At 39.5% G+C, this 16,574-nt stretch overlaps 3 protein-coding genes across 3 annotated transcripts; 1 reads left to right on the top strand and 2 right to left on the bottom strand.

Moving 5' to 3' along the window:
- Positions 1–5,292: 5,292 nt before the first annotated feature.
- tdp2b (tyrosyl-DNA phosphodiesterase 2b) lies at positions 5,293–8,562 on the bottom strand. Its single transcript, XM_059349603.1, has 7 exons — positions 8,267–8,562; positions 7,908–8,029; positions 7,320–7,472; positions 7,071–7,162; positions 6,605–6,723; positions 6,343–6,513; positions 5,293–5,762 (listed from the first exon to the last, which is right to left on the bottom strand). Exons 1-7 carry the CDS (start codon positions 8,411–8,413, stop codon positions 5,481–5,483), a joined length of 1,086 nt encoding a protein of 361 aa, XP_059205586.1. The 5' UTR covers positions 8,414–8,562; the 3' UTR covers positions 5,293–5,480.
- A 174-nt stretch (positions 8,563–8,736) lies between these two features.
- acot13 (acyl-CoA thioesterase 13) lies at positions 8,737–10,559 on the top strand. The gene is made up of 3 exons (XM_059349605.1): positions 8,737–8,917; positions 9,016–9,200; positions 10,112–10,559. Exons 1-3 carry the CDS (start codon positions 8,834–8,836, stop codon positions 10,269–10,271), a joined length of 429 nt encoding a protein of 142 aa, XP_059205588.1. The 5' UTR covers positions 8,737–8,833; the 3' UTR covers positions 10,272–10,559.
- Position 10,560: 1 nt separating this feature from the next.
- Positions 10,561–14,734, bottom strand: c14h6orf62 (chromosome 14 C6orf62 homolog). The gene is made up of 5 exons (XM_059349604.1): positions 13,154–14,734; positions 12,801–12,977; positions 12,596–12,721; positions 11,991–12,125; positions 10,561–11,892 (listed from the first exon to the last, which is right to left on the bottom strand). Exons 1-5 carry the CDS (start codon positions 13,280–13,282, stop codon positions 11,767–11,769), a joined length of 693 nt encoding a protein of 230 aa, XP_059205587.1. The 5' UTR covers positions 13,283–14,734; the 3' UTR covers positions 10,561–11,766.
- Between the last annotated feature and the right edge of the window lie 1,840 nt (positions 14,735–16,574).

The following is a 16,574-nucleotide window of genomic DNA, read 5'->3' as shown; positions in this document are numbered from 1 at the left end:
CGATCAATAAAACCTTAAAGGGTTATCCTCAGGAGGGCATTGACAATAATTGTACCAAGTTTTGTATACTAACGCACAAACTATCCCTTTAATCCTCATACAGTGTCTGAAGGAGGACTCTTAACTGATATGTATAAGTTAGAAGAGGCAGGTAGCAATGGTGGAAAGTAACTATGTACATTTACTCAAGTACTGGACTTAAAGTACAATTTTGAGGTACTTTTATGTACATTTTATGTAGCTTTATACTTCTACTCCACTACATTTTGAGGCATGTATTGTACTTTTTACTCCTCTACATTTAGTTGACAGCTTAAGTTACTTTACAGGTCAAGATTTAATTTTTATTTTTATTTTTATTTTTTTTTATTATTTATTTTTTTTTTTTTTTTTTTTATTTATTTATTTATTTTGAATTAATTAATTATTTTTTTATTTTTTTATTTATTTTTTAAATTATTTTTTCCTGTGCTTCTGCGCATGCGCGGGTTTTCAACGCTTCTGCGCATGTGCGGCCCCATGGCGCTTCTGCGCATGTGCGGCCCCGTGGCGCTTCTGCGCATGTGCGGCCCCGTGGCTCTTCTGCGCATGTGCGGCCCCGTGGCGCTTCTGCGCATGTGCGGCCCCGTGGCTCTTCTGCGCATGTGCGGCCCCGTGGCGCTTCTGCGCATGTGCGGCCCCGTGGCGCTTCTGCGCATGTGCGGCCCCGTGGCGCTTCTGCGCATGTGCGGCCCCGTGGCGCTTCTGCGCATGTGCGGCCCCGTGGCGCTTCTGCGCATGTGCGGCCTTGTGGCGCTTCTGCGCATGTGCGGCCCCGTGGCGCTTCTGCGCATGTGCGGCCCCGTGGCGCTTCTGCGCATGTGCGGCCTTGTGGCGCTTCTGCGCATGTGCGGCCCCGTGGCGCTTCTGCGCATGCGCTGAAAAGCCGCACATGCGCAGAAGCGCCACAGGGCCGCACATGCGCAGAAGCGCCACAGGGCCGCACATGCGCAGAAGAGCCACGGGGCCGCACATGCGCAGAAGCGCCACGGGGCCGCACATGCGCAGAAGCGCCATGGGGCCGCACATGCGCAGAAGCGTTGAAAACCCGCGCATGCGCAGAAGCACAGGAAAAAAATAACTAAAAAAAATAATTAAAAAAATAAATAAATAATTAATTAATTCAAAATAAATAAATAAATAAAAATAAATAAAAAATAAATAAATAATAATTAAAAAAAATAATTAAAAAAAAAAAAAATTAAATCTTGACCTGTAAAGTAACTTAAGCTGTCAACTAAATGTAGAGGAGTAAAAAGTACAATACATGCCTCAAAATGTAGTGGAGTAGAAGTATAAAGCTACATAAAATGTACATAAAAGTACCTCAAAATTGTACTTTAAGTCCAGTACTTGAGTAAATGTACATAGTTACTTTCCACCATTGCTACCTGCCTCTTCTAACTTATACATATCAGTTAAGAGTCCTCCTTCAGACACTGTATGAGGATTAAAGGGATAGTTTGTGCATTATTATACAAAACTTGGTACAATTATTGTCAATGCCCTCCTGAGGATAACCCTTTAAGGTTTTATTGATCGGCCCCTAGGTGGCACTTTTGTTTTGTTTTTCATATCTTAAAAACTCTACTTTTCCAGAAAGCATATACGTGTGAATCCTAAAATGTTAAACCTTTGCTCTAATGGTTTATATCTAGTCCACTCCGCTTTTTGTTTAATAATTTACAGCTCAAGATACGTTATGTAATACTGAGTGTCCCTGTCCTTGTTTGCCTGAACTAAACTTTCTGTCAACCTTTTTTATTTAAGATGGACTTTAGCAGCCAGTGAGAAACTCTGACTGCTGAACAGATGCTTTCACATAAAGGTGATTTCACTTCAGCTCCTCGATCTTTATTTATCATAAACTCCAACCAAATCCTACCATGTGAAATATATGAAAAATCATTATTTTCATACTATTTTTTTTAAATGGTCCTTAGTTTCTGCAGAAACAATGGTCACCTAATATATATATATATATATTCTGAATATATAAATAATATAAAATTCTGAAATAATGAGATAATTATGTCAGAATTCAGAGAAAAAATATTTCCCCATTTTTCCAAATTGGAGAAATCATTAAATCAAATAAAAAGTTATTGCTATTTCTGAGTTAATTTTTACAAAATATCTTAGAATTCTGAGAAAGACAAGGTGATTGTTGATTACATTTCAGCTCAATATCAACATGTGTCTCCTAATACAGCGGTTTCTCACCTTTTTGGTCAGATTTACCCCCACGGCCCCAACATATCCCTTCATTAACATCCAATGTATGTTCCAAATGTATAACACTATTCATTATATAAGAGTTGATAATGTTTTTATAGGAATATGATCAGTTGTTGGGTTGGTTTGGTTAGGAATCATACTACAGTTACTACTTGGGATGAAGCTGAATGTCTAAACTGTTTATTCATTACTTTTTACTGTTTAGTCATTAATCTCAGCTATATCAACCATTTATCCATTCATTTTAGCTAATTATTTGAACAGTTATTAATTTCAACTGTTTATCTATTAGCCTAAATTTAGCTTTTCATCTGCCCTGTTAAGTATTTATTTACCTGTTCATCACCTACCTGTTTAAACTTCAAACCAAATCATAATTTTTATATTTTTCCAGATTAGTCCAGCTGCTCAACAATCTTTCTAAATAGCCCCTGACAGCTGCATACTGTAAGAACCCCTCGTTGGGAGTCACTGCTTATTACCTGGCTCCGTCTTTAACACCTTGAGAGTGATGGAAGACAAAATGTCCAGCTCAGAAGGTTTCCCCTTATCTTGCAAACCTCTAAATAACTGTCAGTCCTCAAATATGCAGCAGAAGCGGCGGCGGCACTGTACGGCCAGAAATACTGCTGGCTTCTGGGGCAGTTTGTCACAGCGATTTTGAAGGGAAGTAGTGATGGATGTGGCAGTGGTGATGTAGAGTGGAGCACCACTTACGCTTGCCCTTGCCTTGCCTTGCCTGTGACAAGCTATCTGTGCAGGGAGAGGTGGGTGTTTGTGTGGACAGTGTCTGACAGACATGGTCCAGATAGATCCTGCTTGTGAACGGCGCTGTGCCCATGTAAGCAGACATACAGTGGGCAAGTAGCCAGCGGCCATCTGCTCACGCCCCAAATACAACAAAAAAATACAAAAACCCAGAGAGAGCCCAGCCACAATCTATCAATCAGACAGTAACGGCGCAGACTCCCCTTGCATTTTATTCCTCCATCTGTTACCAGGAGCTGCAGCACAGATTTGTCTGCTGCTCTTCACACAACCCGCCGATCTCTTCAGGGCCCGGGTCAGATCCATCATCATCCAACCCCGCCTCAAAGGACAAACCTCGTCCCAGAGCCACCCCGCCAGCACACGGATACGTCCACACAAAACCAAGAACATTCATTTTGACGGGCCTCAAATGAAAGCCCTAGTTCTCACTGAGGGCTACGCTTTCAGAGCAAAGCTCCAAAAATACATCTGTGAGGCTGTTGGTGCTTGAAAAAAAAACACATCTCAAAGTGAAATTATAAAAGAAAAAACAGGGTGAGTGAAATGATCTTGGAATACGTCCACGCAGCCTTCCAGAGGGAAACTTATGGCGCGGATGTTTATGGATTTGTGGAGGAGGGAAACGCTGATAGGCCTCTGGCAGAGGGATCCTGCTCAAGGCAGACGGAGAGATCATGTGACCACTTTCTTGGCCCGAACAGCTGTTGCCTCCATCTGTACCATCTATGACTGGGAAACTGCTCAGTACACAAATTTGGCAAAAATAATTCACCTCTGGAGGACCATAAGAAACAATTTCACTCAGATTTCTGACAATGTTTTCATGTTCATCATCATGTACTGGATGAGATTTCGGCTAAAATCAGATTATTGTCATGCATGCTGAACCAAAATCTATTCTAAAAGTAAATTGCTTTACGATATTTATTCTGGACTATCCACAAAAAATGTCCACTTTAACTGTATTTAAAAGTAGGATTGAAATAATTATTTGGCCAACAGAAAAAAATATTTAATAATATGATATATATTTATAAATCATTGTTTTTTAATGTAGAAAATGCAAAAAAATTGTCCATGGTTTCCACAGAAGTGTAATACATTAACTTAAAAAATTATATTTATATAATAGTTTTTTGGAAATAATGAATAATTGTCAGTATTGTGAGAAAGGTTTTCATAAAAACTGCTTTGTTTTTTTAAATTAATGAGATAATATCTCACAATTGAGTATTCTTTTCATGAAAAAAGTTTGCCATTGTTTTATGAATTATTAAAAAACATCTCAGAATTTTGAAAAATGATTTCATAGAAAACAAATCTGCAGCTTTTTTTGCTTTAAAATTCTGCTGTTTGTCATCACAGGATCAAAACAGCAAGCAAAAGGACATGAGCAAATTGTTTGTGACACAGTGGGTTAATAACCTTAGCTTATATGACAAAAAAGAAATAAAATAATAAAATGCTATTTAAAAAAAAAAATGTAGTCTCATTAGAGCTGGTCAGACTTAGCTCATGTGTCCTTGCTAGTCAGGAACCAGTGAGCGGGGGACAAACGGGGGAGGGAGGCCAGTTCTGATGACGCCTGCTCCCAGGGAAGAGTCGCATCTGTGTCCTCTCCTAAGGTCAGCTCTTCTTTCTCTGTGTGACTGTAAAAAAAACTGTGCTGTCTGCTCGCCAGGCACACATGAAAACGCTCTCTCAGATCTGAAGGGTGCATTACAGGGAGAAGTGAGGGACACGACTTGACAGCATGCTGGCAGAGACTGTGAAGAGGAGGTCACATCTGGTTTGGGGTGGAACTGAAGTCATAATGTAGATTTTAAGTAACATTTAATTGTTATAGGCTATCATTCTAACAGGCCTTTTTCTAAAAAACATTTTTTGATATAGCAGGAACTACAGGTGTACTAATAACAGCAGTTATTTAGCTTTACTGGTTTTGGACCCATGTTTCAGTGGGTTAAATCAGCTTCAAATGCATTCATAATTTCACTCAATTGTGAGGTATTTGCTGTTGGGTAATGTTTTATGGATCTATAGCTTAAATTACAACGATGTAGTGGTTAATATCCAGTTTAATTTGCAGTCCCCATTCAGACAGATTTCTTTTTATGTAAATACTGAACCCAGACTGCCATCAGAAAATGTGCAATAGTGTTTTTTTCAAAAATACAATTCAACTCTGTAGTGCTCTCTAGTGGTCAGACGCCAGTACTACAAACACACAATACTGCAATACCGTTGATGTTTAACATTTATTGGTGATTTCTTTTTTATTTGGCTATTTTACAACAGAAAAGCTTGGGTCAAGAGTCTGACAAGAGGCACAGTATAAGATAAAACAAATCAAATCAAGATATAAAAATTTACAGGTAATCTTTAAAGAACTAAAACTTTAACTGGCAAGTTTCAATCAGTGTTGTGCGTTTCTACGGAGCAGAGAAGCTACAGTAGATTCCCCAGTGATCACTAGTGAAGCGTCCACAGTCCAGCTTCTCCAGCCCCACCAGGGCCATGTGGTCAGGGGCCAGGCGTGGGACGCCGTCCTTGGCAGCCGGGCGCAGGTAGACACGGTCAAATCGGCAGCGGCTGACGTAAGGAGCGTTCTTGTTGTTGTTGGCTTTGGTGTCCCATGTGTAGCGGCAGTGCTCCTGTTTTCCCAGCCGCTCCCACACATCGCAGACGCTGGAGGGCAGACCCACCTTGGCAACCTGAGATGGAGCCCAGAGCAACAATTATTAAAGAGGTACACTGTGTGAGTACATGTTCTATTATCAGGGTCCACACACCTTTTTCAAAGTCAAATTATAGCATTTTTCAAGCATTTTCAAGGTGATTTTTCAACCTTTACCTTCACCCTACAGCTGTGGTGAAATACACACATATATACAGTACATAAAGTACATACAGCATACTGATTATTACACTTTTTCATCACAGATGAAGATGTCATTATGCAATAAACAACCAAAATTATATGTTGTGACAGAAAGGGGACAAATTAAAAGACAAAAAAGTTTCTTGTTTCCAAATTTGTGTCATCTGATTGTAAGTAGGCTTGACATCCTTTATAAATCAACATTTTTAGCAGTTTCAAGTACTTTAGTCAAAAGCACTTTTCAAACTTTAAAGACACCACATTACATTCAAGAGCTTTCAAAGATTTCAACCCGTAGGAACCCTGTGTTATTCTTATGATCGATAACCAACAAACACCATTAACGCAAACATTACTTAAGCAGTGGATTATCTTTTGAGCCATCACACATGATGTAAAGACAAACAACAGACCTCAGTGTCCCTCAGGTTTGTGTCTCCTCCAAACAGGACGGTGACATCATCAGGCGCCTCTCTCATCCTCTGCATCACCACTCGCAGCTGTTTCATCCGCTCCCCTGCGTGACCTTTACAGCTCTCGAGGTGGGACGTCATCAGACACAGCTTCTGGCCTTTAAAAGTCACCTGATATCAAAGAGAAAAATCTAACTTTGTATCGGCTAGGGTAAGCTCAACGTGCCAATTGAGTATTTTGGACAACTATCTGTGCACCAACCTGAGCCACAAGCAGATTCCTCATCATTTGTGTGGTGGGGTAAGTTACTATCTGGCTCTCCAGGAATTTGACTCGTGACTTCTTCAGCATCATCCCAGTGAAGTAATTATCTTCACCACCTGGTGAACACAAGTTTAAAGGAGGGATAGTTTTAACTGCTGAGCTCAGACACAGTTTATCACATATTCTGTAGCATACACTTGTGGGGAATTATTTGTATTTAGTGCTATACGCTGTGTAGCATGGAAGACAGTCAATGGGTGAGTGCACTGCAACAGAAGTATAGACGAAATATCAAGTGAAAATACCTACACCATAAATCCTTACACAGTGGACAATTTGACTTGCAGGATACTAGGAAATGGATGAGTGCTCCAGTCAGCAGTGATAGTGTGACAGTAAACCAGAATGTAAACCTGTGCTTTTCTTACTGTGATGTGAAAAAGACCTGTTGAGCATACCATACCTTCTATGATGAGGTAGCTGACAGCCCGTTTCTTCAAATACTGGACGTAAGGTGGAATGAGCTCCTGTAGGAACACCACGTCAGGAGTATATCTACATGAAGGCAAGACTCACTTTTTAACTCTTGCACATTGTATCTCCAGTACCTCAGATATCAACAGAGTTTAATGAAGAAGTTTGCATTACCCACCACAAATAAAAATATTACATGACGCAAACAAAGAGTAATAGTGTAGATACACACGCTTACAAGACTAAGAAGGAGCACAGGCCTCTGGCACGTTCTCCGAGGTTGTCTGTGTCAAGTCCATCCACGTTCCAGGAGATCAGCGACAGTTTATTGCTGTCTTCTTCATCTGAGGGTTTGCGTGCAGAGGCTGGACTGTCTCCAGTCAAATCTATACTGGAAATTGTTCATAAACTGTTAATTCATTTGGAGTGAAAATGAAAAACAGAAAGAGGAGCGTATCCATGTTCCCAGAAGCTTATGTTTACCAACTTAATATCTTCTTAATATGAGTAATTTTCAAAGGGTTTATTTTTTCAGCATGTTTTTTTCTCTGGGTTAAATGTTCAATGTGTGGATACATTAATATCTCCACGTTGGTCGAACTGATTTTTGCCATTCAAACTGCATTTTAAACATCTATATTCCTTTGTTCTTTTACAATCTGAAAACTCAAAAGTGCAAAGCTCGCCTTTACCACCCAGTGGGGCTTATATCAAGAGACACATGATCCTATGAATATAGGGATGAACACAGAACAGAGGGAGTCATGGCCACATCTCACCACACATATCTTAGAAGATATCAAAGGAGCTAAGACAGTAGACTTACCAGTCTCCTGGGGGTTTTTCCTCAACTTTTTGTTTCTTTCTTTTGGGGCTGGTCTTACTCTCTGGAAAATCTTCTTCAAACACTTTCTCCATGTCAGCTTCAAAGAATGAGTTCAAAGCTCTCTGAAAGACAAATGATGGGAAATGTCCACTAGGGCCAACTGTGATTTTCATGTCATCCATAACAGATGTGTAAAATTTTATTAGCCATAGCGGGTGGCCTAATCAATGAAACAAGCTGCAGCAGTGCCGAATTGGACTAGAAAAGTTGCTGTATTGGCCCCAAATTGTAGCATTTATCTAGTAACTGCAATCTATCAAAGTAATGTCCCATCTGAAGGCCTCTTGTAGCTACTGTACCTCCATCTCCCACTCGTTTTCAGCCAGGTAGCACTGAGCCACAGCGCTGTCTGTCCCCGTGATCGAAGCAAACTCTTCGCAGAGGCGGCTTCTGTTTTCTTCGACATTTGAAACTGACGGTTTGTCAGAGTCGGATGTTGAAGCCATCTTTCCTCGCCACTACTTTTACCCACAGAAGTACACACGGAAAATAGATTTAAATGCAAACATTAGCCCATGTTATTCTTCTACAAGTTATCTCAGGTGCAGCCGTGAAAGGCTTCCGGGCGAATTTGCGCATTCGGTTATAACAAATCCCAGCACAGCGAAATGTACATTGTATGATGAAATGTGGATTACTGTAACTTACATGCACATCATGCTTTTTAAAAACACTTCACAGTGTTATTATTGCGATGTTATTTACTTTCTTAATCGTGCTTATAAAATACCTGGTCGCAGACGTCGTAACGTAACATAGCAGGTTAGCTCCAGTTTCCACACGGACTGTTTATGAAACGCAGCCATTTCCGGTTTGAAGTGAAGTAAACAGAAGTTTGACTTTGGCCGCTTTTACTTACGTAAAATATGGCTGCACTCACTTTAAATACGTTAAAACTAATACTGAGGACATCGGTAGAAAGCCCGGGCTTCGACAGAGTCCTGAGCAAGGTAAATATACTAATTCTGCAACACTTAATAATTTAGAAACCTAGCTGGATATGCGTCCGCATCGCTGCATGTTCTCTGACAGCTGTTTGTTCTCTCAGGTGGACGTCTTGTCTGCGGTCCCAGGTAAAGTAGTGTGTGGGATGCGGGTAGAAGAGGAGCACACCAACCGGGGAGGGACGATGCACGGCGGGTTGACAGCCACCCTGGTCGATGTCATCTCCACCTTGGCTATAATGAACAGTGAGAGGGGAGCACCGGGAGTCAGCGTAGATATGAACATAACGTGAGTTCTCAACAGTGAAAACCTCCCAATGGTCCATAAAACCCTGGCAATACCTGCAGATTAACATGTAAAATTCAAATGGATGAATTTGAGCTCTCAAATAGACTAATGCAGCCACAGATAACTTGTGCTGTAGGTTCATGTGTATTGTTGTGAAATGAACCTCGACAATATTGCTAAAATTGTCTAACAGTAACCACTAAATAATACATTCGTTTTCTCCAAATAACTATGAATGTGAGAGAGAAATTAACCCAGCATAGTGCGGTTTATATTTTTACATTAAAACATTTTTTTATTTTGCACGTTGACTTTTTCTGTTCTTATTTTCTATTTAATCTCTTTATTTTTAGTACTTTGTTCTTATGCACCAACATACCACTGCAAATTCCTTGTATGTGGAAACCTACTTGGCAATAAAACTGATGCTGATCCGTTTTTTGTGATATTCTGCATTGCAATATTAAATGGATGCAGGGAGGCCAATAGCATATATTTTATTTTTATAAATCATTAATATTGCAAATACAAATTCTACCTCTTGGTACCATTATAATAAAAATAAATTGCCTTTCAGTCCACTGGTGCTGCTTAGTCAAAATGTTTTGTTTTGATCAGTGTTGGTCTGTCTGCTTGACAGTCCAGTTTTTGCTACAATAAAACAGATGTTGACAAGAGTCAGAGACAGTCTCAAAGTACTTCAACCAGCATAAAGTACAATAATGTGGAAGTTTTTAGTGGTAGAATGTAAACCATCTGTTCGTGAAACTCCACAGGGCATGACCTCTTGTTTTCAGTGGTACCTACAGCTGTGTTATCAGGCTTTAAACCTTAAATGTGTTAACCAGATCAGATTGAAGATTAACTTTACAAACTACAAATGACCAGGAACAAATGTCAATGACTTACAGATACATGACTGCTGCCAAGATGGGAGAGGACATACTCATCACTGCTCAGGTTCTGAAGCAAGGACGGACGCTGGCGTTTGCCACTGTTGATCTCACCAGCAAGGCCACGGGGAAGCTCATAGCACAGGGGAGACACACTAAACACCTCGGCGGCAGCTAAACTGTCTCGCTCTGTGCCTCTCGTCTGTATATCACATATCATGTAACTGTACTGTCAAAACAAAGGACTCTGAGTGAAGATGGAAACTGACCTCTTGCCTGGAAAAAACTTGCCAAACCACTAAGTGTTGGGTGCAAATTGTTCTCACAGCTGGTTACTTTATAAGCGTTGTTGTACATTTGTCTTCCGTTAGAGAAAAACTAATATGTATGGTCAGAATCAGTCCTGACCTAACTTCTGTATCAATGGTATTGTCACATGCAAATGCAATAAAACAAATAGACAAGAGTTATGCTTTCAGAATTTGCATTGTATTGGGATATGCTCAGCAGTATTGATTTGAGAATCAACAGAAAAACCCAGAAGTTACACGCCTTTATAACCTTTCAACTGAACACACTGAATCAACAAGGAGCAAAATTATAAGTACTATGTACTTCATATTGTTTGACAAGCAAGCCTGCAAAACCTAATTTAAATTTAATGAGCATGGCAGCAAATTATCTTCATTTTAGTAGGTCAAATTAAACAAAAATCAGTTAGCTTTCAACAACTTTTGTTAGGTAAGTTAAACATTAAGTATGTCACCATTTCAGTGTCTCACCAACCCACATCCCAAATAAAACATAAAACATCAGATTTCAGTAGCTTAAATGAATGGTGCATGAACGGTGACAATGACCTTCAACATCTAGCCAACATGTCTCAACTTTGTGTACAATGCCTTTCAAGTCACTCGAGATTTTAGCAAAGGCCTGCCTAGCATGTTTCAGAGGAAAGCAAATGACACCAAAACATTTCTTTAAAAGTCCAGCAAAACAACTAAGGCGGTTTTTAAGAAGCAATACCTACACCATATGATTTGACAAATATTGTTCATCTTGTTTTCTTTGCTTATACCGGTGTTTAAACACCTATTCACACCTGTCCTTGGTCAAAAGATTGCGTAAAGTTGTTCTAGAAACCCCATTGACATTACAAACAAGCTTTAACAATCCCTTCTTATGACAACAAGGATATAAAACATGTCCATCTGAGAACCACCGTGAAGACCTGTGTATTGTTTGTTCCTGTTTTGATGAAACATAAAGAGTTCCTTCAATGACCGGTGCTGTTGACAGTGCGGCTCCAAGAGAACAACCAACCACTCAAAATCAATGTTCGTGCAGGTTCAAATGAACAAAAATGGATGAGTGAGTAGGAGGGAATGAAGAGGGAGTAAAAGAAAAAAAATGGGGGAACCAATCCAAAAATGGCAGAGAGAAGAGAAGGAACATTGGGAGCGTGAGGGTGGGAAAAACAAGGATGGGAACTGAATCAGCTTCAGGTCAGGGAAGGGAGAACGAGTAGGTAACAAAAAAGGAGAGATCCAAGCACAAGTTCAAATCTTTCAAAAGGAAACGGGTGGAGATGAGTACATCAATTTGCTTCTGAAGGCTTAGGCAGGAGGGAGGGGAAGGGCTTTTCCCTATGAGGCTGGGTGATGCAGGAAGCCTCAGTCAGGCATGTATGGGCGAAGGTGATCCTCGATGTCTCCCACACCCCAGCAGGTCAGCTGGTCCTGGGGCAAGTATAGGCAGAGGCTGCACAACTTGAACACTGTGGCCTTGGTTTTAGGAGTCTGCAAGAGAGATTGACGGAGAGCATTTGTGTCAAGGCGCTGTGGAAGGTTCGAGTCTGCCAGATCAGTAACTTTATCACTTCAGTGGACTCACTCACCTGTAAGTGCTGTCTATCCATGAAGAGAAAAACAGACTGAGTTGGGTTGTTCATGACCATTCCAGCCTTGTCTTTACGACCCAAAGCATGCAAGCACTGCTTCTCGTAGTCTCCATGATGAAATTCAAACTTGGCCTGTAAATCAGAGGAGGTATACTTTGTTACATCCAGACTAGGGTAGGTTAATACTGAAATTAAACTTATTATATACATACATAAGTTAATCATTATTTTATCGAAATTGCAATATGGAGTAATGCAATATCCAAATTGCAGGAAATTATTTTTTAAATATCTGTCAAAATAATCTTGACTAGATATTTTTTTCCCAAATTATCAGCCATACTGCTCAATGTCAAATAAATACACTGTGAAGTGGCACAAAAGGTTATTTATGATTTAAAAAAATAACCTGTATAATGGCACTGAGAGTTGTTTGCTGAATATGATCACCATCATTTACAAATATGCATAATGACGACAGCATTCACAGTGAATTGTTATTATTCTTGCTCACATGGCTGGGCAGTATGGGTTATAAATAATAAACAAAAGACTTCAAACATTCACAGCATGAGTAATCTGACGAGGTGCCAAGTTCTGACCTGAACAGGCCTAAAGGGTTCATCATCGGCCCCCTTCCATCTGGAGAACAGCAGACAGACAATCTTCTCAATATCATTGCGTGGCCAAAGGATGAAGTCCATCTCCTGCGTGCAGCCTATCACATCCTGTGAGAAGAGGGAACAATGTTACACTGGACTTTGTCTTCTACTAGCTATCCCCTCCTGAGATGGTGCACTGACTTACCCTTCGCATTGACTGGTATCGGGGGGCGTGCAGTTGCACAACATCTTTTTGCAGGAGTTCTATCGAACTCTCGAGAGAGTAGCTGGAATCTCGCACACCTCGTAAGATGTTTTCTTCATAGTTGTTGGTCATCACTGGCACCACTTCAGCTACCTCAAAAAGTGCAGACTTCTTCTTCTGCAATGACAAAACAAGGATACAATACATATTTTATGCCATCGGTTTGTTTTGGTCATATAAATGGAAGAAAGTCTGAATGTGACTTTCAAACTTGTGAAAAGAAAGCGCTGGAGAAAATTATGCTGAGACGATTGTGTCAATAATTACTATATTCTTCCATTTTACTGACAAACCTTTTCTTTGAAAACGAAGGCTATATAAATCTTGAAGTCAAACTGATCAGCCAAAGACTCCCTTTTCTTCCGAAGTTGAGCTCGTAGTCGATTTCTTGTTTGATTTCTTCGTGAAGTTGGGTCCCCCATGGTTAGATTTTGATGGTCTTCTCTTGTGCAGAATATTTTGGCTACACTGTCTACTTCTGTAGTTATACGTCGGATAAAGGATGGAGCTAGCTACCCTTTGCAGAAATAACGCATCAAACAACTCTAGACTAGATCTGTAAAATACCCACTAACTACCAACTGAGAAGGTCAACAAATCATAAACAAAACTAAGTCATTTTAATTTTTGTAAAAGGGCAGTGTTGAGGAGGGGAATGGTCAACAAGCTAAGACTACATCTCCTTATAACTTGTTCAGAAATCCATGTTTTAAGACATGACTTTTAAGCCAAATTAGCTTTTTGTTCAACCTGCCATCGACAAGGGATTACAACAGATATTCAAATGAAAGAGCAACAAATTTGACTAACTTTTTTCTCTGAGAATGTAACCGAAATGAACAGAAACGGCTGCTACTGTAAAAACCAATACCGGCAATATATTTTTGCAAGTGAAATTGAGGACTACAGAGACTAGCAAGCAGACAAATATTCTATTATTTGGGTCATTTCAAAGTCCCTCATCCATGGCTGTCGTTTTGTGTGTGTTTCTCTGTAGAGACTGCGTTATGTGCGTGTTACAGGCGGATTGGGGATACAGACGAACATGGCAGGTAAATACAGATGCCAGGAGATATTGGCACAGGGTAACATCGACTACTGCGAAAGTGCCTTGACATTTCCTTGACTTTTACTGCCATTCATGTGGCCCACGGCCCGCGGTGCCACTGCTGATAGTCATGATGTGGGCGTATTTTTAGCACACTAGCTAAGGTGAGCTAGCAAGCTAATCTAGGCATTCACTTCCGACACTAACTAGTAGTGAACCAACGATATAGCTACATCTTATCTTCTGACTGATTGGCTTAATTGAGGCCTATGTGTGGTTGGCTAGCTAGCGTACAGTCATCTTTCTACGCGTTTACATTTTCTCGCCAGGTTCAATGTGACTGCCAGTGCTGTGAGAGTCAGGAGACCTGCAGGGTGGACCGACTAGCTGGTTCTGCTTATGCTCAGCATGTTAGCTGGGTAGAACTCGCTTCAGTCGTGTCTTGTCAACAACTTCATCGACAAAAATCAGCCAGGGAATAATCGGTAGCCAACCAACGACGGCGGGACGCTGAGTGGCGAAATAAACGTTAGCTAAACAAAATCTGCCCTTTCCACGTCTGAAGTTTCGAGGTGTTTGCTGCGCGTGTTTTCTTTCTCTTCTTTTCTTCAGTCGTCACAACCTCCGACTCGCCCTGCTGCATGCCATGTCAAGATAAATCGACAATCCAGCTGAAATCCTCCGTTCTTTCAGTCGACATGTGGCGTGTTGTGTCTCCCGGCGGGCCCATATTTAACGGCGTGTCGTCCAACGTTTGTCCGTTTGGTTTCTTTGTGTGTTTTCTTCGGGCAGCTGGTAATGGCTCACGGTAGCTCGTCGACCCACAGCCTCCCCAAAATGGCTGCACAGCAACTACAAAGATGTGACGTATGTTGACATGTGACCGCACGAGGAAAAAACAACAGCTTCTTTTTTCATAACGGCCAAATTTGTTTCTCTTCTACACGCAACAATAACCGAAAAAATACGTTCACTGTTTCAGAAAGAAGTTGTATCAACCCCCTACATCAGGGGTATCAAACTCAAATACACAAGGGGCCAAAATTTAAATCTTGAATAAAATCACGGGCCAACATTGAACAAATAAACCTTTTAATATATACCAAACATGTTTTGCTTTAACATTAAATATGGAACCAGCAACGCTTATAAAGATACAATATATAACTAAATAGCGCAGACATGCAAAATCAAATTTCAAATAAAAAACTCATCAATGTCATTAATTTATTAAAAAAAAATAAAATAAAATCGTATGCCTCTTTTCTACTTGCATCCTTCTGATTTAAATATCAAAATAAAGTTTTTCAACAGGTTAATATATTTAAAAATAAAATAACAATAATAAATCTAGTATTAGCGGTAAATGCACAGTATAATACTGGCGAGTCAGCTTTTATAGTACAATAATAATATAATAATTTATTAGTATTGCCTCGCGGGCCAAATAAAATTACACTGCGGGCCAAATTTGGCCCGCGGGCCAGAGTTTGACACCCCTGCCCTACATCATTGCTTATTGGAATAATTTTATTGATAACCTTAATTGGGAGAAGATTTGGAATTTGCCAGCAAAATATATAGTCAACAATAAGATCAAAGAAATTTCTTTTAAAATAATTCACAGAATCTACCCCACTAAAATTTTTCTTCAACGTTTTAAAAAAGATTTAGATTTGAATTGCTTTTTTTGTGAAGGACACCCTGAAAGTATTTTTCATTTATTTTGGTTTTGCCCTTTTTCGTCTAAGTTCTGGAAAGATATTTGTAACTTCCTTTTTTTTTTTTCAATTGAACCTAATTTGTCCCTTTGTTTTGAAAATATACTGTTTGGTTTCACTGACTTCCCATACACAAAAAAAAAAATCAATATTACATTATAAATCTAATTATACTATTGGCAAAATATCACATACATAAATCTCGATACACAAAGAAAATCCCCTCTTTTCTATATTTATAAGTGAAACCAAGCAGTATGTTAATTCTATTAAAGACTCTACTAATTTGAAAGCTGCTAAAATTCTGAATATTTGTAATTTTTATAATATTTTTGTATGACAACCTCTTTATGATTTATTGAAACCCCCTGGCGACGTTCTGATGTATTTTTTTGTATTACACCCCACCCAACTGCCTTAATAAAGTTTATTTTTAAAAAAAATTCTTTTTTCATAACCTCTTGTTCCTTTATTTTATTTTAGAAAATACATGTACATTAACAATATCGTCACCCTGTTAAAATGATCGCCTAACTCATTTTTTCAAGTTTTGCAGGAAACACAAAAAACTCTCAAAAAGGATGTAACAAAGGATGGTAATAACACTGTGTGTAAATTATGTAACTTAAGATAAATAAATAACTTAGGTAATTTTTTGAACATGCCTTTGTGACTTAAGCAAGATATGGTAACACTTTATTTTGAAGGTGTCTACATAAGAGTGACATGAGCCTGTCAGAAACATGACATGACAAGTATCATGAGCATTAATGTTACTTCAAAGTGTCATTAATGTTCATGACACATCCCATGTCATGTTTATGACACGCTCATGTCACTCTTATGTAGACACCTTAGAGTAAAGTGTTATCAATATTAGTGTCAACAATAAAACACTGATAAACTAAACTGATAACTAAACAATCTCCCTCTAGCTCTTCTTTG

This window comes from Centropristis striata, chromosome 14 (genome assembly GCF_030273125.1).
Source record: "Centropristis striata isolate RG_2023a ecotype Rhode Island chromosome 14, C.striata_1.0, whole genome shotgun sequence".
NCBI classification, from domain to species: Eukaryota; Metazoa; Chordata; class Actinopteri; order Perciformes; family Serranidae; genus Centropristis; species Centropristis striata.
Note: the sequence above shows the minus strand (reverse complement) of the source record. Positions and strands in the feature narration are given on the sequence as shown.